Below are 25,277 nucleotides of genomic sequence, written 5' to 3'. Positions count from 1 at the left end.
AATAGTACGTTCGCCTTTGTGGTTTAAGGTAACTTGCCACTGACAAGAGCCGAAGCAGGCATTGGGAGCCTTAGTCACCCCAAACTCGGGTCCCTAGGGATCCTCCTGGAGCAGGTGGACAGCAGTTCACCGACACATGCCTTTCCTTCAGCAATATCACAGTTTTTCTCCTCTTTTTTCTTTTTCGACTGTACCTGCTGTGCATGGAAGTTTCTGGGCCAGGGATCCAATCTGAGCTGCAGCTGCAACTCATGCCACAGCTGTGGCAACAGAGGATCCTTAACCCACTGCACGGGGCCAAGGATCAAACCTGAGCCACCACAGAAACAATGCCAGATCCTTCACCGGCTGCGCCAAAGCAGGAACTCCTAGTGTCACATTATTGATCGCAAGGCCATACGCTCTCACACATCACCCTTGGGGTCAAAGGCATGTGGCCATGATAGACTCACTGGCCCCCCAATAAAATGACTTAGCCTCATTCTGTGACTGACACAGCACTGTCATCTACAGGAAGGATCGATGGTCTGAATTGAGGAGTGGCTAATTTCCATCTGCTCAGGCTCATTATTAAAAATAGACTCACTGAACTTCACTCCTTAGTTCCTACTCCGGTGTTGGGACCGCATCTTGGACACATCACGGGAGATGAGGAAGAAAGAAATCGTTGTACTTACTTTGTTGTGACCTGCAGTTAGCATCAGATGTAAGAATCAGGACATGAAATGTCGGTGGAGAGAGAAAAGCTGGACCACGTGCCGCATGATATTAGCGGCAGATGTGGTCTGCAGAGGCTCCGTGGCACTTCCTCCCGATGGGCAGAAGTTCTCCTCCGCTTGCACGTCAACACGATTAGCAACGAAAGTATGCTTTGTTCCCCTGCCCTCACATGGTCTCAATATTGGCGGTTATCATTTACTTGTATTTTTAAAATCAAACGTTATCCTGTCCACGTACAGCTGCTGCCTCAGTGCCGTTTAGAGCTCCATGTACAGACCGCCCTTCAGAACCATCCGGATCCTTGTGCTAAAAATAAATGCAGCAGCGGAGATGCTTTTCCTTTGGACTTAACTGACTCCACACATATACCGCAGACTTTCCTACGTGGACATAAACGATGCTCTCTGCTGGCTCCTCTGGTTTTCAGCCCTGGGACAATTTTTCTTAGCGCCAATGCCCCCGCCACCACCCTGCACATAGCTGTCTGCCCCCAGACACCCATTAATTGACTGCAAACACAAGTTTATTGCAAAATGACTGCAGCTTTATTAAGCAACTGGATTTACAGGCAATAACATAATCAATATAACATTAATATAGCACATAATTAAATAAGATTTCCACAAGGTCCTGTCTGTATCCTGAAATATACAGAAGTTAATTGTTTTCTCCGATGGCATGAACCAGAGGGATCCGAAACCAAACTTGGACCAACAGAGTCCCCAGTTGTTCTTCTTTGTGAAGCATTTCATCTGATACCAGGAGGGAACAGCGGAAACCTACAGGAATGCTGGGGGTCTCTAAGAACTCCCCCAAGACCCCCTCCCAGGCCCTGGAGGGGGGGGTGGCACCCACGCAGCCGATTACTGTTCTCGCGATGGACTAAGAGGAGAAAGGCAAGTAACAGATTGCATTTCATGTGTTTGCCCCCCGAACCGCAAACGGGGCCGGCCGCCGCAGGCTCTTGGAAAGTCACCACCAAATGCACCCCATCCGCTGAAAACGGCAGGACTGTTCTCCTGGAAGCGCATCTGCCAGCATCCTCCGCAGAGTCCTGAGCTGCATTTAAAACGCAGGGACCCCCGCCTCCCGACCTCGCGCTTCTGCTGGGGGCCCAGGCAGGCTCCTGCGGCGAGTGCCCGCGGAGGGCACTGCGCCTGCGCGGGTCCTGGACCGGGTGCGAAGATAAACAGCGCTGAGCAGGAAATGTCCTCCGGAAGGAGGTCGTTAACTCCCGACTGGCACACCGCAACCTCTCAGCCCCCAGGCCCCCGCGGGAGCCCCCGCCACCGTCTCCAGTTTCAGTGCCTTGGAACCGGCTGCTGGAATATTCCAGGGCCCTTCATGGCCGCTCCTCCCACCAAAAAAATGAAGTGTTTAATTTACGTGGAGGGGCTCTTGAACAGGGGGGCATGCAATGCCATCCTTGAGGCGCTGGATGGTGGGGGGGACGGAGGCGTGATCTCAGGGCCCACTTCTTACAGGGGTGGGTGGGGGGGGTCACTTTGCAGAGAGCCCCTCCCTTGGGGAGGTCTCCCTGCAGAGGGAATTCTCTTGCAGGCCGGAGCACCGGGACACCTTCAAATGGGAGGCGCCGATGGGTCCAGAAACAAAGTCATTGCCTTAGCCGAGTGACTTTCAGCAGGTCCCCGTAAATCCTCTGAGTCTCAATATTTTTGGAAAGTGTGGCCGCTCCCAGGCAGAGGACGTCCTGTTGCCTGGCTGGGGACCCTAGGGATGGTTGTAACAGCAACCTCAGGGACAGGCCAGGTGGCGGGATGGCCAGGCCGGGAACCAGAGAGGACGCAGGGGCCGCCACCCTGGACCTCCAGCCAGGCCACAGCAGTCACAGGATGGAGGCGGAGCTGGGCAAGGAGGAGGGCGGTCCACCTGGGGTGGTGTAAACCCTGCCTCTGCCTGGCCACCTGCTTCTTCCCTCTTAGCCAAGTCCTCTGGGAGGTGCCAACACAGGGTCTCACCCCTCCTGAGATGGGGCTCACGGTGAGCTCATGCCAGCCACTGTGGTCCCCTCAATGGACCCCACCTCCTTCTCTGCACCCAGGGCAGACCTGAGGGTCCTTCGAAAGCTCACTTTACCTAGTGGGACTCACTCTTCCACCTGTAAGTGGAGGCTTTTTGCGCCTCATAAAGTCTCTAAAATGAGACAAAGAAAGTTTGGGGTGTGCAATGCTCGCCAGGTCAAAGCAGCTCTGCCTTAAATGATTAGATAATGTTGGCAGCTGACCTCATTGGCAAAGCTGACTCTTCTCTCCTAATCTGCACCTTCCCCACGTGTGTGCGGGCACACACACACAGGCACACTCGTGCACACATAGACACACGCACGCCATGCAGGCTTCATTTACTGAACTATAAACACCTCAAATTGACGTGCCATATAGAAAGGTCGCTAGGTCGCCCACATCACAGATGGAAACTTACAGGCACGAGCGAGCGGGTGGCTGATGCCCTCCAGGGGCCGCTGTGCCCTCACCTCCCCCTCCCAGTAAAGGAGCTCACGCCTCCCGCCTTTCTGCACTCCCCGGGCTTCCACATCTTGGACCTGGTGAGCGGCACTTTCAGGCGTGCCCCTTCTGACGTGTAAGAGCCATGGGAGGTTCGGGGAGACAAAGACACAGTGAGTGCGGACACGCAGGACGAGGAGGTGGGAGGCAGCCAGGAGAACCAGCAGGACAGACCGCACGCCCCAATCTTGGGCCCACGGACACCCTGGTTCAAAGAGAACACAAATGGCTGTGTCCATGGAAAGCCGGCATCTTCTTCCCACAAACAGAGTGTGGGAAATGACATGCCAGCTTGTCCCATTGGGGCAAAAAAGACATTAAGAAAAAATAGCATCGCCTATTGATGACAGAGATGACAACCAGGGTTTAAAATACACTGGCATTGGGACAGACCAGGCCCACCCCCAGGGGAATGGAGGGTCTGAGGGTGACAGAGGTTGATCATGAAACAGGAAGTTCCACCAGACAGCAGCACACATCGTACTACGATGTCCAAACAGAGGAGCCCCTACAGCCCTAAAACCTGGGAGACACCAGCAATGGATCGGTGGGGGTGGGGGCGGAGAGAGGCACAGGGGGGCCGGAACCCTTCTGGTGGGCTCAGCTAGCACAGGAGAGGGGAGAACCCTGGGCTGGGGGGGGGGGGCAATTGCTTACCCCAGTTCCCCCCCCCTAAAATTAGGCCAATCATTCCAACCAGATCGTGGTGTTGGGGGATTAAACCCGTGACAGCCTGTGAACTGCAAATCGCGTGTGGCGCCCCACGAGCATCGTTAAAGGTCAGGAATTACGGTTCTCCTGACTCAGGCCGGGGATAGCACCGTCCGTATCTATCAGTTCTCCCTTCAAATCCGCACGTTCTCCTCGCTCCGCTTCCACGAGAGCATCCCATGAGGCGCCCAGACGGGAAGGCAGGCGAAGGCGTCTCCCCCAGCTGCAGGATGGGGAGAGAGGCCGCAAGCAGCCGGGGGCTGGACTGTCCGGCCGTCGCAGGCGGCCGCGGCACTGACTTCCGGCTCCCGACTTCCGGTCACGGCAGCAAATCTCCACCCACCCTCGGAACAGCCACCCCCTAAAAGGTGAGCGGTGGGGTTCCCGCCCTGGCACAGCGGAAACGAATCCAACCAGGAACCATAAGATTGAGGGTTCGTTCCCCGGCCTCGCTCAGTGGGTTAAGGATCTGGTGTTGTCCCGAGCTGTGGTGTAGATCGCAGACGCAGCTCGGATCTGATGTGGCTGTGGCTGTGGTGTAGGCCGGCAGCTATAACTCGGATTAGACCCCCAGCCTGGGAACCTCCATATGCCCTGGGTGCGGCCCTCAAAAAGGACAAAAGACACACACACACAGACACACACACACACACACACACACACACACACAGAAGGTGAGTGGTGACAGCAAGCCTCTTCCTCCGAGATGATACGCAGTGCAGAGTGTGGCTGAGAAGGTGCGGTAACTTCGGACCCTCTGCCATCAGAGGGCACAGAGACAGCAGGAGGGTGTTTAAAGCCCCAGAGGGATGCCTGCACATCAGAAGCAATTCATAACGAACAGGTGACTGATCATCGCCAATAGGTAGAAACATGTGGCCTGAACCTACCTCCTTAAAATGAGGGCTGGGTGTTCCCAAATGCACAGGATCTGAACACCTCCAACTTTCTAAAAATACTTGGGGTTCCAAGTAAGCCTTTTAAGGCGAGCCAGATGTTTCCAATTCATTTATGCTTTTTGCTTATCAAAATGTTGTTTGTTTTCAACAGATTGTTAAGGTCTAGGAAAGTTTGGGGTCTTTCTTACGGTTTCAAAAAAAAAACCAAAAAACCCTCCTTCTTAGAAATTTGAAGAAATAGTTCCCAAGAGAAAATGAACTTCCGTCCCTTGAGATTAGGCTGCTGCAGACTTGGCTACGGAATTCTTTCCTGTCCTTATTTTTAGGGGCGGGTGGAGCGGGGAGGGAAGACTCGGAGGCAAGTGGGTGCTGGGGATCTAAGTTGCTCCTCTGGCAGAGGGCCCTCTCCTGGGCCCCCGGCCCCGGGTGTGGAGCAGCCGTGGTCAGCACCCAGCTCTGCTATGGGCGGGACTCAGACGATACCGCCCGTGACGCATCAGCACTCCTGGAACCAGAGGGGCCTCCAACCACAGTTTTCCAGCAAACATCCTGAGCCTGGCTGTTCACCAGAGGGGCCTCACTGCTGCAGCCACGCAGCCACATCAGGAAGCAACGCTCATCTGTCTTTTGATTCTCAAAAAGAAAATGCTCTGCCCACGTAAAGATTGAGGATATGCGCCGAGGATCAGCCACCCTCAGATGGAGGGGAGATCCTCAAATGAGGTGTCTGGAGAGCCCAGAAATGCTGCTGCTGCTGCTGCTGCTGCTGCTGCTGACAAAAGTGGGTCCCACCAGCACTGAAGTTCCCGCCAGGAAACGGAGACATTTTTGCACGATTCGCTTTTTCGCTGCTGGGCGCTGATGACGCGGTCGGATGTCAGGGGAGGTATGTCATCCTGTGCACTTGGCACAGCCATGCTTGCCGTGACAGTGACCGGTGTGGCCCCCAGGGCCTGCAAGGAGTGGGCCTCGCCCGGCACCATGCCCATCCCCATCCGCGGCCAGCTCAAGGGCTGAGGAACCCCGACGGGTGACACGCGAGCCTTTTGTCAGCTGATTCTTTAACAGGTGCAGCCTGGGAGACACATCGTGGTGTTTCTTCAAAAGTGGGTCACACCTCAGTTTCAGAATGACCCTCAAGGACTGGACCCCGCCCCACACCTGCCGGAACAGGAGCTGGGGAGGGTCGCCAGGGAACACGCTTTTTCAACACACTTCCCTAAAGGACCTGCTGCCCTTCTCCGTGGGTAGAGGGTGAGAGGTACCTGCGTAAAGGGGCAGAGGAAGGTCGGGGACCGAGCTGGAGACACTCGGTTCTAAGCCTCCATCCCTGTCTGTCTGTCCAACTGTCACACGGACGCCCCATGGTGCACAGCCCTCCCCCCCACCCCCCGCCTCCTCAAGCTCACCCAGCAGATCACCATACAGCCAGGGTCTTTATCAGGACGCTGCAAGGTGGTGCCCCCCAAGTGCCCCCCCCATGTCCTCATGGGGAGCACAGGGTCCACATGCCTCTCCTTCGGGGAACCTGCACCCACCTAGGAGCATTTGTTGGCAATGAGCCCATCATAACCAGTGAGTTATGGGACTCCAAGAGAGACCCCCAGAATTCCACATCGCAGGACTCTGCAAATTCCACGTGATAGGTTCCAGCGGCTAATTATTCTCTCGCTGCCTCGGTGAAAGCGCCCGCTGCTTCTGCAGGAGCACTTAGAGTCAGTTCAATCTGTTCTTCTGTTTATGAAACGTATTTATTTTCCTGCCCAATTCCAAGTGTTTCCCTGTCTTCTTCTTGCCATCACACCCAGCATTCCTTTCTGGTTTGGTTTCCCGGTAAGTAAGACAGAATCTGCTGAGTTATCGGATGTCAATTGACACACTCCATTCCAACACTGGGCTGAGCAAGAAGCCAAGTGTGGATCTCAAAGGGCCTCAGAAAGGAGCAGCAGGAGAACACGGCGCATGAAACGCCTCTAGAAAAAGCAAAGGGACCTGTAACCATACTTCTCCCCGGGGTGGTGACCCGGAGAACAGCCCGCCGTGGACAGGCCAGGGCCAAGATCAGACCGCATGAGGGCCAGATTCTCACTCAGGGCCTCCTTCGTGTAAAAATACCATCAAAACGATCTAAGCGGGAAGGGCCGTCTGCAGCTTCATCAGAACGGAGGGCTGGAGTGGTCTGACGAAAGCATTTATTTATATCTGAGCCCCTGGGGAGCAAGGCAGAGACATACGAGAAAGATCCGTGCCCACGGCTTAGTCACACTCAGAGGCACACACGGGCGGATGTGGAGCCCAGGAGGCCGAGCCCTGCCAGGGCCACCTGGGGCCCTTTGGGGGTGCGGCTTGGACTCCACCTGGCATGGTCCCCATCAAACCGCGGACCCCACGCGGGGGCCCGGATATCGGGCTGGCTCGGGCAGGGATCAGCCGCTCCGCAGGGGCTTATGTGATTCTGAGGAGACCTTTGTGCCAGAAACCAGCCGAAATTCCAGCCACGTGTCTGCCCAGAAGTGGTTCCACTTAGAACCAATACACACGTATATATATAAACACCTGAATAAAAAGCTGTGGAAGAGAACAGGAAGAAAGACAAATCTCACCAGAAACTCCATCGTTCTGAGCACATCTTCCTCTGAAACCCCGTGTTTTCAATTACGCCACACTGAAGCTACAGTGATGCTAATATGTTTGCCTTGCTGGCTTTCATTTCATTTTGTTACAACTCACCGCAGGATAGCAAAGTCAAAAATATACCATTCTGATCAACAGGACACATCTGCGGTGAATCCACACAGAAGCAATTAATTTCCTGGTGGTGTTTTTACACTGGGGGCCTGATGCGGGTCCCCATTATACAAACAAAACTCCAGACAGCTCCCGCTGCCTGATAAAAATAAATCAGATGGCAGAGAGGTTTGGCCTAGGACCGCTACAGGCTATGACTTATAATGAGGGACCCCGACACTAATTATGAAGCTTATTAAAAACAATCGTCCAACCTGTTCTAAGTGTACCCCGTAATCACGTTAAAGGCAGGCCCCCGGAAGCCGTGGCCAACAGCCCCCTTGCTCTGCAAAGTGGACCCCGAGGCACAGCCGGGGCGCGGTGAGAATCAGGCGAACGGTAGGATTGTGTCTGGCAAATTGGTCCGGATAAATGTGTTGGGGGGGGGGTGGCAGATGAAAATCACAACGGCCGGGTGATAATTCACCCATCAGGGCCTCCCTCCCCTCACACACCTGCCAGGGAAGGGTCCGGAGATCCCGCGAAGCAAGCATCACCAGCACCGTATCTTATTATCACTTATTCGGAATCTTCTCTAAGGTTGCAAAAAGCAATATTTCCCTGCACTCTTTCAGGAGGGTAAAGAGCGAGAAAAGAGAGATTAATAAAGATGTTAGGAGGATGAAGTGCTGGGAGATCTGCTTAATTATTCCCCGCAGGACTGCCCCGGCAATCTGCTGACATCTAGCCCCGACCTTGCAAATCCTCAGTAAATATTAATATATCAACTCAAACAGGGACCGTTGTTTTATTGGTTCACGGAGCTTGGAGAGATTTGCCACAGCGGTGAAAAATAATGTGCAGAACTGAGAGAGACGGGCCGCTTTGATTTCATCTTCTGCTGCACACATGAGCTGGGAGCATCGACAAAATGGCAACGCTGTTGCTTTGCTCCAGCTGTAGAGTGACACTTCAGATGCCTTCGCTTCCCTTTGTACAGGCTGCTGGAATAATCCCAAAACCACAGTGGCAAGAGATTAGAAAGGAGGGAAGCGGGGAGGCCGGCAGAGGAGAAGTCGCACTTTATTATCTGGAAGACTGGAAATTTTAATAACGCGCGGAGGCCTGCCTGATCCACTTCACCAGAATGGGGGGGGGGGGGGCCAGGACCCAGGGCTGGGGAGGGGAAAAACCGTCACTCTCAGGGATCGGGGACCCCGCCACCACCTCCCACCCCCCATCACCTCCTGCTCCCCTCCCCGGTCCAGGTCCACACCACCCCACCCCATGAGAAAGCAATCCCAGCGTGGAAAATAGCCGGGTTGATTGAGAGTTTGCTAAGGAGGGGGGAGGAAAAAAAAAAAAAAAAAAAGGGCTGGTTGCTTTTTTAATTTTGCCATGTGTGTGCTGCTGGTGGCGGTGGTGGTATTTTTGGAGGTTCTCTTTGCCTCCAACTCAGATAGCTATTATTGACACAGCCTCTCATAAATATGCTGAAATTCCTAAGGGCTGGCTGTTCGCTGTGGGCCAAGGAGACTTCCAAAGTTCTTGGGTGTTAGCAAGGGGACGGCCGGGCCACATTTGGCTTTCAGATGTACTGCGCCGCAGAGTTAATGCGTGATTAATTTTATTCATAAAAATGTTAATCACTTCATTGTGGGATCCTTTTAACATTCCGTGCAGCGAGCACCTTTTTAATTTCTCTTGCCCACCGTCTCACAGATGCATTTAATATTTTCCGACACTGCGGGCAGCGATCGGAGGACCCGGCAATTAAGCATACGTTTAAAATTCAGTAACAAGCAAAGCTACTACAGCAGCGACAAACAAGCACACAGGAAAAGCCACGGAGGAAAGGCTGCAAGTGACCAGCTCGGATTGCGGGAGCATCCGGCCCTCCCTGTGACCTTCTCCACCAGCCCGGCCCCCTCCCCCAGCACCTGCTCTCCGCCCGCAAAGGCCCCCGGGAAACCCCGGCAGCCTCTTGCCCACCAGAAAGGCAGTTTCAAGTAGAAGGGATGGAGAACAAAAACCCTTCGGTTGAGAAGATTTAAACCGTCTCAGCGTTATTCCTCTCACTGTGTCCTGCCACCAGGCCTGGGACCCCCGCTGATGGCGGGGACGTGGGGGAGGAGGTGGCTGGGTGCCCGCCGCCCCCTGCCGCTGCCAGGCCATCGGTCCGCATTCAGTGCTCAGGACGCTGGATAACTGGATTAGGGGGTCGGAGACACCCGCAGCGGCTTCAGAAAGCTCTCCACTTGGCCCTGGCGGACGAGGGAGGTGGGGGCTGCCTGGGAGGGGGGCATCCAGGAGGCCTGAGAGCCTACGAGGGGCCCCCAGCGCCACGGGAGAGGTCGCCCGGGGGCTGCTCTGCCCACTCCCCTCCCGGCTGGGTTCGGGGCCACCTCCCTTCCCTGACCTCCACTGAAGACAGTTCTAGAATTTCTGGCCCCTCTAATGGCCTCCTCCCCCTGGGCTGTCTGGTGACTTGCAGAGGCCCTGGGCCTCCTCCTCCACTGAAAACAAAGATCCAAAAAAAAAAAAAAAAAATCTTCAGGCCCCTTGGTATAAACGCAAACACATTGATAGCATCTATTAGCACATTTTTCTCCACCTAAAGAAACTTTTTTCCTTTTCACTGGGAAAGAAATCAGAACGTTATCGGTGAGCCTCCGAAAGCCCTGTGGGCCCAAGCCCTGTGCTCGCTCTGGGGCCCTCGGTGGCCCATTTCCAGACGTCTGTCTGCACTGGCAGCAGGGGTGGGGTCGTGCCCAGCTTTGGTACCTGCTGCTCAAGGCAGCCAGCAGTCCCCCCGATGACCTTCTGGGGCCTTTCAGCTCTGGAGCAGTAATTAGGGCCGTGGGCCCTACAGCAGACCTGGGAGCCCTGAGCCCTGCAGAACCCGAGGGAGGACACCCCCGCCGGCTCATCCCACATCCGCCCAGGAAATGTTCCCGGGGCCTCGGTCTCCCCCACCAGGGGTTCAGGGGCTGGGTGCTGTCACCACCCCCAGAGGGCACCCCCCTGTACCTCCAAGCCCTGCTTCCTGGCCACCCAACCCTGGATTGCCCCCAGCCCCCACCCTGGGGCCACACCTCCCCAAGTACCCTTCCCATCTGGAGCCACGAGCCCCAGTCTGTGCCTGCTCAGTGTCAGGTACCCCAAGCTCCCGTCTAGGGTCCCTGGGAGGCCTAAGCCTGGCTGACCCATATCACGGGGCTGGGTCCTGCCATGTGGAGGGCAGCGCCACGGGGGGCAGAGACCACTGGAGGCTGGTGGGGCCTGTGTACCCCAAGCCTACGCCAGGCCACCCCCACCCAGCCACCCGCCCTGAGCCTGGCGCCTGGCTTCCTGCCCTCCTTTCCCACCAGCACACGAGCCCCACCCCCGTCACTTTCTGGAGAGGATCTTGGGCTCCAGGCTCCACAAACCGAGAAGCCACCCCGCAGCCCCAGCGCCCCCACCCCAGCCCCACCTCCTGGCCACCTCTGGCCTGCTGGCCCCATGGTGAAGGAAGGGAATGCAAGGACCAGGAGGCCACTAAGGGTCCCTGCCTCAGGGGAGGGGTGCGGGGTCCTCTGAGCCCCCCATCAGGGGAGAGGACCAGCCCCATCCTGGGGCAGCAGGGCCCCGGGCCCACCCTAACCTCTGTTCCCGCCCCCGATGTGCTGGCAAAGTCCCATCTGCAAGGACAACTGAGACGTTCCAGGGCGTAATTCACCCAAGGGTGGCGGCCCCTCGGAGTCACGGCAAGTATTACATTCATCAGTGTCAGGCCACTAAACCCGAGATATGAATATGAACTCTCCATATTGCAGAGGAGATAAATGCGCTGGTGAATATAATTGATCAGAAGAGGGCAGGGAGGGTGGGGGAGGGATGAGATTATTTCAGACGCCAGCGGGTCACTGAGGCGGGCTGGCACCCACTCCCGGAGTCCTCAGGGGGGGAAGGGAGGATGCTGGCTTAGAAGGGCTGCACCTGGGACCGTCTCCCCATCGTCTCTGCAGGCCTGAGCGGCAGCAGGGTCTCCAACTCAGATCTGTTCCTCCCCCTTCCCCCCAAAATAAGACCCAATAAAGACGGAAGTCCTCGGTCCCCAGATGCAGGAGTCCTTCCTATGGGGAACTGGTCCCGGAGGAGGAGGGGGCCAAGTTGCCAGCACTAATCAGGGGACTCTGCACCCCTCCCCATCCCCGGGTTCAGTCTCCTCCTTCCAGACCCACTGTCACCCTCTGAAACTGTCCTGGGCAGGGCCTGAGCATCTCCATGCACACACAAAGTTCCAGAGGAACTTCCACTGTGGCTGTGAAGAAAAGGGGGTTTCTAGGTCTACTCCCGGATATTCGGGGCGCGGAAGCACTGGGCACATCAGGAGCCCCTCCCCCCTCACACACAGCCCAAGCGGCACACTCTTAGGTGGCTATGGTGCTTGGAACGGTGTAAACAAATAGCACACAGAGGACAAAAATGCTTTTCAGCGCTCGATTAAACATTCATGTCGAGCTCTTCACTGGAGGGAAAGAATTCTGAGGCTGGAGATCTGATTTCTTTGCAGGGACGCTTCGGTCCCCTGGAGGGGCGGTGCCCCTGCAGGCCTTTTAGGCTAAGGGTTCTGAGTCCTCAGACCATACTGGTGAGCCCTTGATGGCCCAGCCACCTGGGCAGCAGCATCTGGGGGGTCCTAAATGTAGTGGATAGAAGAAAAGAGTAGAATATGGGTTGAAAGCAGCAATGCCTGCACAGACCATGCTATTTGATGGGGGGCGGGGGGGTGGCCAGGGCAGAGGCCTCCATAGCCCACCTGCTGCTTCCAGCAGTAGCTCGAATGGGATTTCCCAGCAGCTCTGGATGCCAGAGCAGCTGTCTGTGCTCCAAGAGCTCACTCCTCATCAGAGCTGCTGCAAAGGACGGCTGGTCAAAGATCTGCCTGTGTAGTGCACTCTGGCCAAGGATGCAGGATCCATCTGGCCTCAGAGATCAGGGTGGCCTCAGGTTCTGTTCCAGAACTCCCGAAGTCCTAGCATCGAGGACAGGTAAAGACATCTGCTCTAAATTCTCACGCGCACTGGGCAACGCAAAGCCTGGAGTGGAGCCTGGTCCTCCCCTCCCCCCCGCCCCAGATGCCAGCAGTCTGCCCAGCAGGCCTCGTATCGCACCCCCCAATATCAAACAAGTGGGCTACACCCCAGAGCACAGAGAAGGCCCCACCACCGTAATTCGAGGCTCGAGCCCACAGCATCCCCAAGGCCAAGGACCCCCCAGATTTGGGGCCCCGGCCCCCCCCCCAAAGAGCGAGATGGGCGCCTCCATCACAGCCCCATTCCGCTTTCGGCCCATAGAGGGCGCCTCGAGCACGTCCGTTTGGACTGTAAGCGGCTGCACTGCGGCCGCCGGCCGGCCCTCCGCTCGGCTCCGCGGCCCAGCTCCTCCCGCGGCTCCGCGCTCCGCACCCGCGCACCCCCACGTGCCCGCGGTCTGCGCTCGCCCGCGCCGCCGCCGCTTCTCCCTCTCTCCCGCCTCGGGGGCGGGGAGGGGGACTTTCTCCTCCAGACCGAAGGGGAGGGGACGCTGGAGAAGGACCTGGGCGCTGGGGGCGGGAGTCCCGGGGGGCTGGAGCGGCCCCTTCCCCGCCGCAGAGGAGCCAGGGCCATTCAGCCGCGCCCCGCTTAGCCCTCCAGCAGCCTCGTGCCCCGCCGCCACTAGCAGCCCGGGGACAGCGGGTCCCAAAGGCCTCCAGGGTGAATATGGGACTGGGGTGGGGGTAAGGGAGGTCCCGTCCAACACTGGGGACTCGGCCTTTTCCCCGCCGGGCGGGTTACACCCGCAGCCCCCATCCGTCTGGGCGGTTTGGTAAAGGCTTGCATTCAGAGTTTTCGAGAATTCAATGGAAGTGCAGGCTGCCGCGGGGCGTTCCCCTCCCAGCGCCCCCTGACCCGGGATCCCGACCACCGTGGGTCCCCAGACTGGGGCTGACTCCCACCCGCGCGCACCCCAGGCCGGCTTGCTCCGCATTGTTTCTCATCATCGCTCCGGCTGCCTCCCAGCCCTGGCGGCCAGCTGGGCGTTACTGGCTCTCTGGGTGCGGCCAGCAGGGCCCAGGAGTTTAAATGGGCTTCCCCCGGGGAGACCAAAGCCCCGCTCCCCTCTTTGTCACCCCCCCCACACACACACACACAGCAGCCCCTGTCGCTCACAAGCCCAGAGAACTCCCGAGCTGCTCCCTCCAGCTGGAGAGTTGAAAAGAACCTTCCAATTTCTCTACGTTCGATTTAGCCAAATAACTAAAAAACACACTGAAAGCAAAATTTCATACTCCATTATGTCCTCATTCTACCCACGAAACGCCCCGACGCCATAATGCGCCGTTGAGACAACTGGTTATAAATTGATTTCAAATACGAAGTTCTCCTTTGGGGACGCGATTGGAAATTCTTTTCATTTTTTTTCCCCATCGTTGCACACTTTAAAAAATCGTTCTATAAATTGCCTAAAATCGAACTCATTTATGTCCTGAGAAAGGCGTGCCCAGATAAATGTGTAAGAGCTGTAAAGACAGGAACTGCCAACAAGAAACTGCCCTGTGACATTAACAAGTCCAACAACAACCAAAAGCCTGAGAACTCAGCACTGGCCTTTCCGGTGGAAACTCCCCAGGAGCCTCTGTCCCCAGCCAGGGATACTTGAGCCCTGCCGGGACTTGAGGACGCCCTGGACCCCAAGAGCGCCCGAGACCCCTCCAGCGGTGCCCAGCCACACACAGCAGCAGGAGCAATGGCCATTATTTCATTTCGTTTATTAGACAAAAATATATGATTTAGACAAGTTCGCTGACGCGCTATGTACAATCTGAAATCACTCTATATACAGAAAGAAAAAAAAAAAAAAAGACACAAGCACGTGAGGGCATTTACCGCTAATCACCCAGAGTGCGGTGACAGCCACTCGAGCTGCGGGCAGCGGCTAGGCTGCCTGGACACAAGCGCCGCTGGAAGAGCCCCTTTCTGCAGAAAGCGATGGATGGGAGTCCTTGACTTCGTTGCCAGATTTGTCCTTTACACCGGTCTGAAATATTTGTCCTAATTCCTCCCTCACCCCCTCCCTCCGAACTTCTCCCCCCTCCCCCCGCAAAAGTAAAAGAAGACCCTGAATCAGGCTGACGGGAGGGCTGCTAGGATCCGCGGCGTCCCCTCCTGCGGGGCCAGGGAGCTGCAGGGGAAACAGCAAGACAAGAACAGGGCACTGTCAGTGGACCGAAGCTGGGACCTGGCGTCGCGGGTTCTGCCAGCCCAGCGCCCAGGGACGGGGAAGGTCGGCTGCCCTGCACAGCTCCCGGCTCAGGAGAAAGAGGGTGGCCTCTGCTGGCTCGGGGGCAGGGCTGGAAGACAGCGCCCCTTCACCCGTGGACTGCGGACCCCACCGTCGCCAGCCCGGCTCAGCCTCCACCCCCCCACACACATCCCCCTCGCCCCCGCCCCCGCCCAGCGGTAAACGCCAATGGCACTCACTTGTCGCGCACAGGCTGGAAGGGCGACTTTAACTGCTGGGCCGGCGAGTCTGGCCTGGGGATGAGGTCTCTCTCTGCGAGGCGGCGAAGAGGCAGAGCGTTAGGACGCGAGACAGTGCGGGGAACGGGGGTCCGCAGAAGCGCTCCGGCCTCCTCCCCACCCCCTGCCCCCACTCCCGCCCCTGGGAAGGGTCTCCGAGGGAAACCTCCCCTCCCCCGCACCCCCGGGGCTGGCCTACACAGAGGGCCTTGGCCTCTCGCCCCAAGAGCTCCGGCGGCCGGGATAACTGCTCAGCCCGGAGCTTGGCGGCCACTGGCTCTCACCCTCCCGGCCAGGGCGCCTCTCCACCCCCAGCCCTGCCGGCGATCCAGGTTCCAGGCCTGGGTCCGGGCAGGCTCCCGAGGCGCGGTACCTGGGAGGGAGGGGCTGCTGCGGGCCGAGGCCTTGTCGCTGTGGAGCACCCCCGCGGCCACGGTGACCGGCGGCTGCTGCTGCGGCGGCGGCGGCGGGGCGGACAGGTGCGGGCCGTGGGGCGCACCGACGCCCAGGAAGGAGCGCACGTTGAGCAGCGAGCCCTGCGCGAGGAACGCGCCGTTGGTCCAGTTGGAGAACTTGCCGATGTGGCAGGTGTACAGTCCGTGGCTGGGCAGGAAGGCGGGGTGTTGCAGCGGCGCGCCCGTGGGGGGCCCGTGGGCGCCGGGGTGGCCTGCGGGCGGCGGCGGAGAGGCCTTGGGCGCGCCGTCGGGGCTGGTGGCCGTCTCGGCCAGGGACCAGATCTTGGGCTTGCTGTGCTGCGCGCCCTGCAGGCCGCCCGCCGCGGCGGCGCCGCCGGGACTCAGCAGGCGCGTGCTGCCGGGCTCCGGGACCTCTTTGGCCAGGCCCAGGGGCGAGTCTTGGGGCTTGAGCGCGTCGGCGGCGGCCAGCGGCGAGCCCTGGTCCCGGCCGAGGGCAGCGGGCGCGGGGGGCGCGCGAGGCGCCTCGGCCTTGTCCTCCTCGTCCTCGTTGCTCTGGTCGCCGTCGTGCTCGTCGATCTTGTCGATGTCTATGCTCTCCAGGTCGATCTCCTCGTCGTCCTCGGCCTTCTCGGGGTCCCCCTCGGTGTCGCTTCCGAAGAGAGCGCCGTCCTCCTGGTCCTTGCTGCGCGCGCCCCACGTCACTTTGTTCTCCTTCTTGAGGCGCCGGCGCGCGTTGGCGAACCAGGTGGACACCTGCGTGAGGGTCATCTTGGTGATGATGGCCAGCATGATCTTCTCGCCCTTGGTGGGGTAGGGGTTCTTGCGGTGCTCGTTGAGCCAGGCCTTGAGCGTGCTCGTGCTCTCGCGCGTGGCGTTCTTGGGCCGCCCGGGATCCCCGTACTGGAACTGGCCATAGGGGTAATAGGCCGGCGCCGTGTGGGCTGCGAAGGTGGCTGGGTGCACTCCGGGGTTGTCCTTCAGTTCATACTGGGAACCCTGCAGCCACAAGGCCCAGCGAGGTTGGAAAGAGAGAGACCGTGGGGGTTGGGGGGGGGGGCAGAAAGAGAGAGAAAGAGGGAGAAAGAGAGAGAGAGGTGAGTCCCACAGCTGGGAAAGTCTGGGCAGTCACTCCCGCCTGCTCCAGGGCTGCAAGGCTGGCCCTGCCGCACGTCCCCGGGAGGAAGAGGGGGTCCGACCACAAGCCACCTCCGGACTGCGCTTCCACCGATCGTAGAGAGCCCTTTGTCACTCAGGAAAGTTCCAGAATCCGTCCTTCTCTACAACACCTCGGCGGGACCTGAGGCCCCCCTTGGAACTTCCCTAGGCCGACCTCAGCGCCGCCACCCCCACCTTCCAAAACAACTCCAGAAGCCCGAAGTTCCCAGTGTATCTCACACTCTCCAGAGGGGAAGACCTTTTAACGAGGCTGATAAAACAGTTTCTCCAAACGTAGGGAACCGAGAGCCCAGACCCCCTCCCTTCGACCCTGAGGGGGTCAAACAAAATAAACCATCCCGGGTTTTCTCCGAGTCCAAATCCGCCAGCAATTTAAAATGAAAGCACACTCCTTTGGGCTCCCAAATTAATCTGCATATAATGGTTCGCCCGCACTTAAAGGGCTATAGTGGGTGACAAGTAATTTAAAATTTTAATCCCGGCCATCAGCAACAACAATAACGAAAACTCCATTTGTTTTTTTAATACAAAAGGAGGTTTATCCGGTAAAACATTAACACAGGGCCCCGGCGCGCTGGCTGCAGGGAGCAGAACCATTTCCTAGGCCTCCCCTCGCTGACTTTATCTCTCAAGTTTGACTTTGATCAGGAGCGAGCAGGCACAAACTGTTTGCAGGCATTTAGAGGCCGTGATTTATTTGCAATCAATATTCTTTTTATCATCGGTAGTAAAACACAGCAAGTCAAATTATCCCATCAGGTTTTTTGGTAAATAACATTTTATCTTTCTAACAACCTCATTAGGCCTCATTATTACCATAAATTGCCCAGACAGACATTCACTCACAATTTTATCTTTTGACTTCCAAATCCCCAACCGTGAGGGCTTGGAAAGCTGGGCCTAGAAGGTGGGGTTGGGTTTGGGCTTCCTTTCCAAGAAGGGGCAGGAGGCCCTGAAATACACACGCTCACTGTCTTTGGGGTGGGGGTGGATTTCTCTGTACTTTCTTCTTGGTAAATACAAGGAGCACCTCCCCTCCCAGACAGCCTCCTTACACCGGGAGCAGAAGCCCACCCTACAGCTCCCTCCCTCCCCCCCCCAAACGCAGGAGAGTTTCCCAAATGGCACACATCTGCATTCAGAATTTCTGGAAAAAAGTCTAATCCTCCATATAAAATTTGTCGAGTGTTGTGTTAGCAGAGAGGGACCCAGGACTCTGAGAAAGTTGCAAAAAGCACAAGATTTCTTTGGCTCGTTAGCTGGGTGGTCGAGGCCACGGAAACAACGATTTTCTGGCCAGATTTCGTTTTTGCCTAATTTTTGCAAAACAGACGTTGCGGATTTTCTAACCATTTTGGTTGTGACTGGAAGCAAGACATTTTTCGGCCTCCTCTCTGCTGGGAATTCTTTTTGAAAGGATACCTTGTAAATCTCTCATGGCTTCCCCTGCATCCCGCCGCCAGAACAAAATGGGAGCTGATCTCTTTCGATAGCAACCGATCTGAAAGGCAGCTGGGGCCGCTTTCAGAGAAACAGGCTCTCCTTTCAAAACTATTAAGAAAAGTTACAGGAAAACGCAGTGTCCGCTTCGCTCGCACACAGGAGTCGGGGACTTATTTCCTGTCTCTTCCTCGGGGAGTGGGAGACTCGGGGGGTGCCTGAAATTTGCATGATCCCGCTGGCAGCAGGGCAGGAGGGGGCTGCCTGCCCGACCTCCTCGACCGGCGCGCGGTTCCCAGCAGCCCAAAGTTGAAGCCGGACTTCGCAGTCAGACCTAGGAAAATGGATCCTCTGGAACGACAGACGGGCCAGCGGCCCCGCGGAGCATTAAATCTGCAGCCCCCACTCCCATCTGACACCCACCGGGACAGGAGGCTAAGAGGAGTGCATTTCTTTAAAGCCCAGGGCGCTGTTCTCTCTAATCCTCCATTATGTAACGCAGGAAGAAAAGTACTTTTCTCTCGGTGCAAATGAAAACTTTGGCAACTTAGCAAACTCAAAGGCAACATCCTTTCAGACGCCAAAAATGATTTCCACTTAATTTTTTGTTGTTGTTTGCTTAATTTCACATTTGCACTCAGGCCATTAAGAGCCCTCGGCCCCATCGCGTCTCCATTGTTCGGCTTATTTTGACCGACTCTGCGAGGCTCTACAGGGTTCCCTCTGGCAAACTCGGATACAACTGCAAGAGCCTCTGCCAAAGAGGGAGAATATCGAGTCTCCCCGGCCCAGTCCCAGAGCCCCAAAGGTCGCGCGCTCCTGCGTGGGCCCGCGGCCCGGGAAGGGGCGTCTGGGTAAACCGGGCCGAGCCGCCCCGCTGGAACCCGGGCCACGGACCCCGCCGCCGCCGCCACCGAGCTGCCAGCCAGGGGCGACTTTGGCCCCGGCCCCCAGCGCGGGCCGCACACCCCGGGCCTGCTCCCGTGGCCTCCGGCCTGTCTCGGAGGACCCCCCCCACCCCCGCCGCCGCCCCCGCTGCGTGGCCCAGGCCTCTCACCTCCCCGCGGCCCCGACCGATCGCGGGGCCGTTCCCGGCCGGCCTCGCCCCGCTCCTGCGGCCCCCGCCGGCTCGGACCCGCCAGCAGGGCCGCTGCGGCTCCCCGCCCGGGCCAGCTCTGCCCGCCCGCCCGCCCGCCGGCCCCTCCGCAGGCCGCGCCGCGCCGCGCCGCCCCGGCTACCGCGGCCCCGGGCGCCGCCGAGCAGGCCGGGCGCACTCACCATCTGCGAGAAGAGGCTGAGGTCGGCGGCGTAGGGCAGGAAGGCGCTGTAGTTGGGCGCGCCCGCGTACGGTCCGGCCGCCGCGTACATGCCCAGCACCGAGGTGACGGCGGCCGCGCCCGCGCCCGCGCCCAGCTCCGCCGCCCCGGGCCGGCCCGACGAGGCGGCGGCAGCGGCGGCGGCGGCCGCGGCCAGCACCCCCGGGCGCTCGCCGCCGTAGGCGCCGGGCCCCGCGGCGCTCAGGTACTGCGGGTAGCCCAGCTGCGGGAAGGACATGTCCGCGGACTCGGCGGCGGCGGCGGGCGACTCTTAAAGGGGCGGGGGTGGGGGGAGGCCGAGGCGGAGGGCGGGGGGCGCGGCGGGGGGGGGGGAGGGGGCGGCCGGCCGGCCGGCCGGGCGCGCTCGGGCCGGCCCGGAGGCGGAGGCCGGTGGCTGCTTCTCGGCCCGGTGCTCGCTGGCGCCCGGCTCCCGGCTGCGCCCGGATCCGCGATCGCGCGCCGACTGCGGCGGCCGCCCTCCGCTCGGCGGCGGGGCTTTCAGACACAATTTGAAGTTGATGCTTTGATTGGCATCCCCTTGAGCGCTGGCCCCGCCCCCGGCTCCCCTCCGCCCCCTCCTCGCCTCCCGCCCGCCCTCGCCGGCCGCTCCCGCCCCTCCCGGCGAGCACGTGGTGCCCCGCGCCGGCCGGGCCATCTCCGCCCGCGGTGGCCGCTCGAGCGGCCGGGCTTAGAGTGCGGGCCCGGCGGCCGCGGGCTCCGTCCCGATCGGTCCCCACGGCTGCCTGACAGCCCGTCGACGCCAGCTTACAGCTGTCGGACACCGGGGTTTGCTGTTTCGCAGCGGAGGTGTGCCTGCGCTCTCACAAAAACACCTCGGCGCCGGCTCTTCTGCGCTGGGGACGGCGGGGAAGGGGCTGGCCCTAGCGCGGTGACAGCCGGCGGGGAGCGAGCGGCCTCTCCTCCAAGATCGGTGCTGCCTTGGCCTTCCGGGGACGTCTCTGGCAGAAGTGCCACGAAGCCGGCGTGGCGGGACACCTGACGCGGGCATGGCGTCCCTGGGACCCCCGCTAGGACTTCACAGGCCCCCCGGCAGTGACGGTCCTCTCTGCACTTGGAGAAGGAGCACTGCGAGCTTTTCCAGCTGAAAACTTTAAGAAAGGGCAAGCCCAGCTGGGAAGCCCCTTGCCCCGGGAAAGCTGATGGCCGCTTCTTGGGAGTGAGAGGATCTTTTCTTTGCGGAGAAAAAGCACCGTTGCGGCGGGAAGGAAATAACCCGCCCCCACCCGGAGATGGGAGAAGGCTGCGTGTCCGGGACACCCCTCGTTTGTCCACTAGGTGTGCAAATACAGGAAGTAAACTTGTGTGGAGTGCGCCAGTTCCCAGCCGCGCCGCGACCAGGCCGGGGACAGGGCATCCCTCTTCTCGCTCCCTCTCCGCTCCCATCCTGTGCGGGAAGAGCCAACGGCCCGGCCGCGATGCGCGGGCTCTGGGAGGCTCCGGTCGCCCGAGGTCTGGCGGGGCTGGGGCGCAGACGCCGAGGGCACGGTCCTCCTCGCCTCCCCAAGCCCTGGACCGCTCGGCCGGGCTGCTTCTGAGCTGCGCTCGCTGGCTTGGTCCTGGAGGCCGGCGAGGAACACGCCCGCGGTACCTGCCTCGGCTCCCTGAGGTCACTTTGCGCGCCCCAGCTCCTAAGCGGCAACCAGTGGCAAGCAGGTACTCCCTGCTGCTGTGCTCCGGGCTCGCAGAAACCTACAAAAATGTCATCCACGGACGTGGCTGTTGGCCTTGGTTTGGGCCCATTTGGGACAACAGAACCAAAGCAGGTCCCCACGTGCTGTGCTGCCGGTGACCTGGGCCACCTGCTCCCTGGGCACCTACCCGAACACCATTCTCTGGTTCCCTCTCCAGGTGCCCCACCTTCTGGCCCAGGGACTCCTGCAGCCTCAGGAAGGATCCTGTTTCCCCATTGGGGGGCCTGAGGACATCCACAGAGCCACCGCCTGTAATTAGCAGCAATAAGGCCCATAATAGTAATTACTAATTACCAGCTGTGTAATCAGGCTTTATTTTCTGTGCTCAGAGTCGGGTTTTCTTCACGTTCATGCTGTCTCCCCTCTTCTCCACCTGCTACCCCACTAACCACCGCTCACTCCAGAAACTTCCTGCTGCTACCGCCTGGGCCCCTTTCCTACTTTGACAGCTGGGGGGAGGGGGGAGCAGAGGGAGGCATGCCTGCCTGGGGGGGGGGGTCCCCTAACCACAGCTTCCTCCTGCTCCTGCCACCGCCCTCTCCCCCACACCCAAAGCAAGCCAATGGGCCTATCCCACCACTGTCCAGCTTAGCAAACTCCAGTGTCACCTTTCAGGGTGACCGGTAAATACAGGTGAGATAAGCCCTCTTGTGCGACCTGGAGAGCCAGGTGGAATGCAAGCCCAGAGAAACCGTGTGAAGATTCAGCCACACAGCTAAACATCCCTTTCCCACTCCCCACATGCACCAGCCCAGGCTGAAGCCCATCAGGCTGTCGCCATCACAGCCTGGGAGGGAGAAGGAGCGAGACAAGATGAGGTGGCAGGCTTTGTCTGACCCTCAACCAGCCCAGCAATGCCAGCCTCCAGGCCTTGTCTGTATCATCTCCCTTCTGGTCAGGAAATGACTGTAGGTCCCCGAGGACACCTGCCGGGTGAGTGGGAAGGGCCCACCGGAAGTGGTGCCTGAGGATCCCCCAGGAGGCGATGGGGAGACTGGCTCTGGAAAGGCCTGTGGGCTTGTCCCCTGGGAGCCCTGGGAAGGCGCCTGGGGTGGAGGGCGGGATCTGGCTGGAGCCTGGCAGCCAGGCTCTTCCTTACTCTCTCTTTGGCCTTTTCCCCAGAAACTTGCACAGGGAAAACTAGGAAGCAAGGCAGACGAACAGAAACGAAAAAAGGAAGAAACAAAAGAGAAAAGAAGAAATCTGCCTCCAAATCATCCTACTGGAGATGGGGAGGGCAGAGAAGGGTCCAGAACTTCTGGCTTGGGGTCTTCCCCCAACCCCGAAATTGGTTAAGTAGGGACCAGGAAGGTCCAGGGTGCCTGAGGCAAGAAAGGGGCCTGTGCCCCAACTGCAGGACTGACTTGTACAACCACTTAGGGACCCAGAACTTTCCCCAGAGGTCTGGCTCAGCTCACCAGCTCAACCCTTCTGATGTCCAGGCATCACTCTGGTGGCCCAAGAGGCTGAGGGGCCTTGGAGACCACAGGAGCCCGATCCTGCCCAGGGCACAGGAGGGGATAGACAATGTGGCTTCAGCCTCCCCCCCCCCACACACCCAGGAAAACCCAGGGCCCCAGCGGAAGAGGTGGCTCAGGCAGGCCCATCCCTGGCCTCACTGGCCAGAGCATTTCCCCAAACTGGGCCAGAGGCAGGACCTCCAAGAAGGGCGAAGCCAGACCTAGGGGTCTCTGTGTGGCCTAACGGGACCTCCGCCTGGCCGGTGCCGGGCCTGGGGCCCCCTGGGCTCAGTAAGGACCCCACCCAGGGGTCTGGCTTGCAGGTACGTGAAGCAGAGCTTCTGCCATGGTGGTTGCTGGGACCCTCTGGCTGGAAATCCCAGACTCTCAGTGCACCCCAGCTAGGACCTGGGCCTCTGGCCACAGCCCTGTGTGGCTGGGCACCTGTGTGCTGGTGCGGTTCCCCAGGGAGGGGACTCTGGTGGGCAGGGGAGGGGGAGTGTAATTCGTGAACAAAATGCATTTGAACCAAGTTGTTGGAGAGAGGAGTCTCTCCTTCTTTCATTACTGGGGGGAGGGGGTACTGGTTTTCTAGTAGGAAGGAAGCCTTATCACCAACCTGAAAAATATCACATCTTTCTCTTTCCCCAGCCCCTCGATAAAGGCTTGTCCATCTGCCTTCCCCACTCCACACCCAGCATCACATTGACATAAGTACCTGCCAAACAGCTTCCTCGTTTGCAGTTTTATTTATTCTGAAGTAATTCTCCACTGATTTTGAAGCCTTGCTGACCCGGGTCTTCACCAGAGGAGGAAGCTCCTGGGGAGCCAGCACCACCCCCCCCTCCGCCCCCGGGAGCGGGGAGCCATCCTGGACCTGCCTTTGGCACAGAGGATCTGGCCGCGAAGACTGGTCTCAGGGACGCAGTGAGCAGCGCCTTGGCCTCATTGCCTGCCTTTCAAAATGGCCATTATTTGCTCTGCAGATGCCCTGGCTGCAGGCTGGGCCCTGGCTCCCTGGCCAGCGGGGCAGCCTGACCCCTTGGCCCACGCCCCTGATCCCTGCCAGTTTTCTGCCCCCACCCCCAAATGCGCACCCTGATTTGTTACATACATGAAGGCTTAGCACCTTTCTCTAGCAGGATGTAGAAAGCCGCCCTGCTTGGCGACAGAGAGGAGCATGTCACACAGTCTCCGGCAGCCGAGATTCTTCCGGGAGTGCCCAACTGTAACCCGGGGCACCTGGGAGCACCTGTCCAGGAGGCCGATCTGGTGGCCTGCGGGGATCCCAAGGCCCTCTGGGCTGGATCTCAGGGCGCCCGGCCTGCGCTCTCCTGCGGCTCCAATCCGGAGCCACGCAGAGGATGGGAGGACCGGGGGACGCCTCTGCTAAGAGCAGCACCCTGCCAACGTCCCAAGCGCCACTCAGGAGAGCCGGCGGTGAGACGCGCGAGCCTCCGCAGGATGAGCCCAGTGGGCCCGCAGAGGAGGCTCCGAGAGACTCCAGGAAAAGCCAGGAGAAACGCGCCCAGAAGCCAGGGCCGCGGGACGGTCAGATGCTCGGCAGGAGCGTCTGGGCGGAGCGGGGGCTTGGCTCCCCCGAGCGCGGCCCCGGCGCCAGCAGCCTCGCGGGCCCGCCTGAGTTTCCCTGGGTACAGAAATGGACCCCAGTGGCCTGGTCCGCAGTGCCGCGAGGTCGCCGTCCCCCGAGGGTCGGAGGAAGTGAATTATATGCGTGCGCACACACGTAAATATTTTATAAACCTCCCCTTAATTAACCAGATCATTTCCATTATGCCTCCAATGCGATCCACGGCAACGGTGTGAGGCTTCTCGGGGTTTATAATTTCATGTCACCAGACGGTTGCTCGGGGGCAGAGGTGTGATCGCCGCGCCAGCTGCACTTGTATTTATTTGTTTTTCTCCCGTGTTCCTGTAGGGCGCCATTATGCAGTTTTTAATTAGTTTGTGTTTGTATTTCACCCGTCCCAAATCAATGCCATCCCGGAGCACGCCGTGTAAATTCTCGCAGTACAGGTGTAGCTGCCTGCTCGGGGACACGGCGAAGCGCGTGTCTGACAAATGAAAGCCGGGCGGCCGCGCAGCCGACTGTCAGCTCTCGGCAGCGGAGAGGAGCAGATCAAAGCCATCGGGGGACTTCGGAGCCCCCTGAGCGCCTCCGTGGCTGCGGCTCCTAATGCCATTCGAGGGGAGCCGGGCGAGCACAGCGTGGAGGACGAAGTGACTTTTCATTTCGCCCCAGTCCTGGGGTCCTCGGGCCGGCGCTGGCCTCCCGCGCGCGCCCTGGGGTTGGTGGGTGCCCTGAGGACACGGGGACACTGCGTCAGGCTCGCACCCCGGACGCCTGGCCGTGCGCGCGTGCCCGAATCCTAGCGCCGGAGAAAGGTCGTGGTGACACCCCAAGGGGTTCTGCAGTCTTTGAGCAGAACCCGGAGCAAACAGCCTCAACTGGCGGAACCCCCAGGACCACAGAATCCCATCCTTACCCCCAGGTCGTGTCGCGTTGGTTTCTCTTCTTGAAATGACCTCTGTGCAGGGCATGTAAATCTATTCTTCTAGCCACCAGGGAGTTATTTTAAAGCCTTTTTTTTTTTCCCTTGGAATAAG

At 59.2% G+C, this 25,277-nt stretch overlaps 1 protein-coding gene across 1 annotated transcript; it reads right to left on the bottom strand.

The window, feature by feature from the left end:
- Positions 1-14,357: 14,357 nt before the first annotated feature.
- Positions 14,358-19,983, bottom strand: IRX1 (iroquois homeobox 1). Its single transcript, XM_047766625.1, has 4 exons — positions 19,440-19,983; positions 15,503-16,541; positions 15,091-15,163; positions 14,358-14,791 (listed from the first exon to the last, which is right to left on the bottom strand). Exons 1-4 carry the CDS (start codon positions 19,713-19,715, stop codon positions 14,734-14,736), a joined length of 1,446 nt encoding a protein of 481 aa, XP_047622581.1. The 5' UTR covers positions 19,716-19,983; the 3' UTR covers positions 14,358-14,733.
- Between the last annotated feature and the right edge of the window lie 5,294 nt (positions 19,984-25,277).

Source organism: Phacochoerus africanus, chromosome 1, assembly GCF_016906955.1.
Source record: "Phacochoerus africanus isolate WHEZ1 chromosome 1, ROS_Pafr_v1, whole genome shotgun sequence".
Lineage (NCBI taxonomy): Eukaryota > Metazoa > Chordata > Mammalia > Artiodactyla > Suidae > Phacochoerus > Phacochoerus africanus.
Note: the sequence above shows the minus strand (reverse complement) of the source record. Positions and strands in the feature narration are given on the sequence as shown.

What these genes read in the sequence shown, in the direction of transcription:
- IRX1 (XM_047766625.1), bottom strand. Translation starts at nt 19,715, where the DNA reads ATGTCCTTCCCGCAGCTGGGCTACCCGCAGTACCTGAGCGCCGCGGGG. An exon ending in TCAGCCTCTTCTCGCAGATG is followed by an intron (nt 16,542 to 19,439) that starts GTGAGTGCGCCC and finishes TTGTGGCTGCAG; the next exon opens with GGTTCCCAGTATGAACTGAA. An exon ending in CAGCAGCCCCTCCCTCCCAG is followed by an intron (nt 15,164 to 15,502) that starts GTACCGCGCCTC and finishes GCCGCCTCGCAG; the next exon opens with AGAGAGACCTCATCCCCAGG.